Genomic DNA, 6,089 nt, shown 5'->3' with positions numbered 1-6,089 from the left:
GACTATTATAGTCAATCCCATATTTGAGAATCTGAATATAATAGTGATATTTATAACTATTTTCATCTATTAAGTGAGAGGAGTCACGAGACCCTCTCAAATAACACGGAGAACACCACTTAAATTATTAAATATTAAGATTGACTTGGTAAGTCAGATGAGTGAGAAAGAAAAATGAAAAGTTTTCTTCATTTTTTTTTCATTAGTAAGTGCCAGTTCAATACTAATATGCCACTACTTCCTCTTATTTGCTAACACGCATTCAATTTAAAAATAATAATAATAATAAAAAAAAAGACCTCTCTCTTGCTTCCTAATAATTTCCCAAACGCAATCTCGTCGTTACACAGAATACATTATGCAAGCCATGTTCGTTAGCATTTAGCAGTAGCACCACAGAAAACCACTGATTCAAGCACTTATTCCACCCAATTTCTATCGTCTCCTTCAAATTCCTACTGTTTTCTTCACAAATCGGAGCCGCAGAATTCTGTACAATGGCTCCGATTTCTCTGCAACTCACCCCCTTCATTTCCCCACTACTCCACCGCCGCCGCAATCTCAGCCTCCGCAGACCCCCAATTCCCAGTCTCTCGCCGCCCAAGCTCCCCAGATCACTTCCCGTCCGATCGGTTCATCGAAATAACGAACACCCATCTCCGTCGCATCCGCGAAAATCCACTGGTTTGGACGATTTTCTTTCCACGGCCGCGAGTCTCTACCCTCTCTATGTGACGGCCGGCGGCATTGTTGCTTGTCTGAAACCGTCGACCTTCTCGTGGTTTGTGCAGAGAGGGCCCGCTTCGTATAGCTTTTCTCTTGGTTTGATTATGTTGGCCATGGGACTTACTCTAGAGCTTAAGGATTTGTTTAATTTGTTCATGCAAAGACCTCTTTCTGTGAGTTTTTGGAATCTTATTTTTTGTAGATTGTGTTGATTTTTTGGGGGTTTTGGGATTTTGTTTTTTGATTTGATGGGATGAAATTGGGGATTGCTGATAATTTTTGTAATGCTTGATGGGTTTGACTCTGTTGTTTTCTTTTAGATATTGTTTGGATGTGTAGCTCAGTACACGATTATGCCGGCTTCAGCAGCCCTCATCGGAAAATTTTTCGGGCTGTCGCCATCACTTTTGGTCGGTTTGATCTTGCTTGGATGTTGCCCTGGAGGGACTGCCTCCAATGTGGTAATGCATATGATCTCTGTTTCTTATCTGTTCTGTTTCTCAATGCTGAATTTCAATGTCTGGTTACTTGGCTTAGCTGATTTTGCCAATTCTCTTGGAAGATTCATCAAACTCTAATTCATCGTTATTCTAATATAACTATATAGAATAATCAATAAATAGGATCTAAACATGAATAAAAACCGAAATCTATGAAGTGTGGAATTACTTGGAATCTAAATCTTAATCTGCAATGATATGTGGTTTGTGATCTTCTCAACTATACAACTCAAACCGGAATGGGAAAATCTTTACTGTCGAATGGGAGGCTATAGAGCCATAGTATTTTGGGATCATAACCTTTGATCCTTCGGTTCCCATAATTCTCTAGAACCAATGGGTTTGTTTCTACTCACTAGACCACATTTCTATATAGAAAGTTACGGGTTCATAATTAAGATCACACAATATGCCCATTAAATAACTCAAATGTAATTGTTATTTAATTTGTTACTAACATATGAATTAATTATTAAATTAATTCCAACATTCTCTTGTGAAAGTAAATATTGATTGAAAGAAACTAGAAAACCAAAAAAGAATAAAAAGGGAAAGAAACTAATATCAGACATCGTAATGGCAAAGATAGGGTTGTATTAGTCCTACTGAAAATTCTTTTCAGAAGATAATGCTTATAAATGTTAAAGAAGTTTATATGGCGAAAAATGACACACCAAATGTTGGACTAATAATGCATAGTTCACTTTTATTATTGTTATTGTTTTCAATTACAATTGATGATAAATCATCTTGATATTGGACAACTAACTAATCTATTTTTATTGCATCTTTGTACTCAATTTGAGATGATGTTTGTTGAGTTCTCATCTATAAGGCTGAATAATGAATATAACCTTCTGTGTTTAAAGTGCTCATCTTAGTTAAGCATTATGGAAAACTTTATGAATGCTATCATCAACAATTGGACTAGATTTCCTACTTAACAGCCTTAATCTCAATAAATTGATTGATTAAGCTTTCCATTCGAATAGTATTTCAGGTAACCTTAATTGCTCAAGGCGACGTTCCTTTGTCTATTGTAATGACAGTATGCACAACGCTAGGAGCTGTAATTTTCACTCCCTTTCTGACAAAAATACTAGCAGGAGCTTACATTCCAGTTGACGCTGCACAGCTTTCTCTCAGCACCCTTCAGGTGAAATTATGTTCTCATTTTCCATCGTAGTAATTTTCTTAAGTCATCGCCATCATCTTCTTTTTGGTTAGGTGGTGGTAGCTCCTATTCTGTTAGGTTCTTGCTTGCAGAAGGCATTTCCTTCGCTGGTGAAATTGGTGTTACCATTTGCACCACTTGTTGCTGTATTAACTTCCTCACTGCTGGCTTGCAGGTTTCGGTTCTTTATCAATGACTGTTGTTTAGCTTTATTTAGTTGTGTTTACCAATTGAAACTCAGTGAAATGCCCGTTAATGTTTTTCACTCTCTCGCACACAATTACTGATTATTTTTGTTGATAGTGTCTTTTCGGAGAACGTCGCTCGTTTCAAATCGTCAATGGTTATTGCCACATTAGCCTCTGATGCTTCTCTATGGACGGTCCTCCAAAGTATATTATCAGGAGAGTTGGGAGTAGTTATACTTTCGGTGTTTTGTTTACACTTTGCTGGTTTCTTCGTTGGGTAAGTTGCATCTCTTTCTTCCCCTCAATAAATTTAGTTGCTTAAATGCTGAAACTAAATGAATTCTTTATGGTATAAATCATTGGAGATGTTACTGAAAGTTATGAACCAAAACAATACTTATCTAGGAAAATGAAAGGGAAAATTAGAGTCACTGATGAACTACATAACAAGAATGAGATTTTGCATTTCCTCCCAAAACAGAATCTTCTCATGTGTTGTAGATACTGATCATTGTTTTCAAGAAGACTATGAAGTCTACTATTGTTCTAAAAAATGAGATCAGTCAACCGGTTCACTTCACACCTATGCTGTAAGCAATTTAATGCCAATTGACACGGACTTCCTTTAATTTGCAGCTATATAACAGCTGCTATCGGTGGGTTTCGAGAACGAGAACGAAGAGCTATATCCATTGAGGTATCAAAACGACATTCATTTATTGAGAAGATAAATATATATATATATGAATGAGAGGGTCTGGATTTTGGTTTCAGGTTGGGATGCAGAATTCATCACTAGGAGTTATTTTGGCAACCTCACATTTCAGTTCAGCAATGGTGGCATTGCCCCCAGCAATGTCAGCTGTTATAATGAACATAATGGGAAGCACTCTTGGATTTTGTTGGAGATATATTGAACCTTCTGATGAAGTGAAAACCAGTGCTAATGCCAAGTGAAATTCTTGTCCTTTTTTTGCATTTAACTTATATCTTGTTTCCAAATGTAAAAAAGTACTAAAAAAAAAATACAGTACATTTGTTCTTTAAATTCATAATAGAATCCCCATACCAATTTAAGGGTCATTTATTTTTTCTTACTTTTACCATTAGGTTCATTAAATGTGTTAATCTAAGTATAGCTCAAACGATATGTTCAAGGCTTCAGAATGTTAGAATCCTCCACCTTCAAAATTTTTCCCCAATACTGTTCCTTAAAAATGTTGGATACCTTACTTTAAAAGTAGAATATGTTTGTTAAAAAAAGTATATAATTTTTTTTAAAAAAAAATTAAAAATTAAAAGGTTATTATATTCGAAATTTAAGTTTCCATTTCTTCCATAAAGAACTCTGTATTATTTGACCTGAACTAGTGGTTAGACAGGTAAATGAAAAGGTCTATAAAAATAAAAAAAACAATAAAAAAAATATTGACCTTTTGTTTGATAAACGGATAAATTACTTTTTGTTCAAACAATATAATCAAATCATAACCAACTTAAATCTAAAATCTAACTTCAAGTGATGATCAAGGCTTTAAATATCAAAGGCCCAGTTTTATGCAAATATTGATTAGAATTTGGAAAAACTTTATGAAAATGGATAGGAATGGTAATAGTTAGTTAATGAAATTTTAATTATGGTTTAATTAGATTATAATTGAATATTTTTAATCATGATTTCTATAAAAAAAAAAAAAAAAAAAGAAAAATGATAACATTTACATTATATTGTAAATAAATGTGAGTGCAAGAGCAGAACATTAAAAAGGAAATAGAAAAATAGTTACCAAATCATATCAAATTTTTGTAATTAATTATAAAATTAATGGGCATGAAAAAATTGCATATAAAGAGGGATACAAACAACATTCCATTAAACATAAGTGGCATAAAAAAAGCATACCATAAAACATAATGCAAATATTTGAATGAAGTTAAAAATAAATATGTGATTTTTTTAAAATAAAAATTTTGGAGTAAATTAAATAAAACTCACGTCAATTCAATTTTGAGTGAAATTATACACTGACATGTGAAACTATACAATTCATATAATCATGTCCAAACCCTAATACTGAAAAATTTTCTATCGAGCTAGCATAAATAATTACTAAAAAAAAGTAACTATTGAATGAGAAACTTTGGACCAATCACAAATTGCCACGTCATTTACTAAACTAATGACGAAATTTTAAATCATTAAATTTGGGTCCAATTAAAAATTGACATATGTCCCAAATTGAAGTTGAAGACAAATTTCAGTGACGTCACGTGGTTTTATCGTGACCGTTGAATCAGATAAGATTAATTTGACCCAATTTGATATTATTATTTGGGTCAAAGTCCAACTAAGCCCAAAAATAGGTTGAATTTGACCCAACTGTCAAATCAGGCCTAAATCCAATTAATTGGACCCAAAGGCCATGCCCATGGACCAACCAAGCCCAAACCCATGGGCTAACCAGGCCCAAGCCCATGAAGCCCATCAGAAAGCCCTATAAATAGAGGCACTCTTCTCATTTCAGAGGAGGATTTTTCTACATTCAGAGAGCACAGAGAATTCATCAACAAGTAGAAGACTCCCAAAACTCCTGAAGCTGCACTCTTATAAGACAGAAAACCCTTGAAGACACAAAGACTCTTCCAAGACTTCTACTTCAAGAACATTCGGTGTTTTTCTTCTTCAAGTCAAGCACATTCACCCAACTAAGAGAGAATCAAAGGATCAAGTATTAGAGATCGAACCACGTCTCATCAAATCAATATCAACATCAACATTAACTCAAGTTCAACTCTACGAAACAAGTTTCTCAGGAAACCTCGTGTGAATAAATTGGCACGCCCAGTGGGACCTCTCTACCTCTCATCTCTTTCTCAACATCCAAACAAGGCAAATGGCACCTAAAAAGATGACATCCAAAGTTCCTCCACAAACGGCTCATACATGGGACCTATCACTCGCAGCCACTCAAGAGAAGTCATGCAGGAGCAAGAGCAGAGCTCCTTCATCGCCTATAACATCTTGAGGCAAATGATGGAATCCCCACAAGGCGGGATTGTCATTAAGGAAACCCCCCTGTTTGACAACTCTATTTCTGCCTCCAGCAAGCTGAAAAGAGATTCACTGTCAAATGTGATCTCTGTCATGATGGCAGATGTGATGGAAAAAGCGGCCATGGCAGAAATGGAAAGGAAGATTAACTTTCTGATGAAAGCCGTCGAGGAGCAAGACCATGAGATCGCTACCCTGAGAGAACAAATGCAGTCTCGAGAGGCTGATGAATCAAGCCAAGCACCTACAGTCAAAGCAACTGACAAGGGGAAGACCGTGCTGCAAGAAAACCAATGGCAACAGTCAGACTCGGTGGCCTCTCGTCAGTCCAACAACTGCAAGACATGATCATGACCTCCATAAGAGCTCAATATGAAGGGTCGACTCAAACTTCCTTTATGTATTCCAAGCCATACACCCAGAGGATCGACAATCTGAGAATTCCTGCA

General features: G+C 35.6%; 1 protein-coding gene across 1 annotated transcript; it reads left to right on the top strand.

The window, feature by feature from the left end:
• The first annotated feature begins 253 nt into the window (after positions 1-253).
• LOC120089809 (putative sodium/metabolite cotransporter BASS1, chloroplastic) lies at positions 254-3,671 on the top strand. Its single transcript, XM_039047211.2, has 7 exons — positions 254-899; positions 1,047-1,187; positions 2,227-2,382; positions 2,454-2,575; positions 2,704-2,865; positions 3,225-3,285; positions 3,363-3,671. Exons 1-7 carry the CDS (start codon positions 498-500, stop codon positions 3,543-3,545), a joined length of 1,227 nt encoding a protein of 408 aa, XP_038903139.1. The 5' UTR covers positions 254-497; the 3' UTR covers positions 3,546-3,671.
• Positions 3,672-6,089: the final 2,418 nt, after the last annotated feature.

The sequence above is a fragment of the Benincasa hispida genome, chromosome 11, assembly GCF_027475165.1.
Source record: "Benincasa hispida cultivar pf3 chromosome 11, pf3_genome.v1.1, whole genome shotgun sequence".
Lineage (NCBI taxonomy): Eukaryota > Viridiplantae > Streptophyta > Magnoliopsida > Cucurbitales > Cucurbitaceae > Benincasa > Benincasa hispida.
The sequence above is the reverse complement of the archived record's forward strand: the minus strand, read 5'-3'. Positions and strand labels throughout refer to the sequence as shown.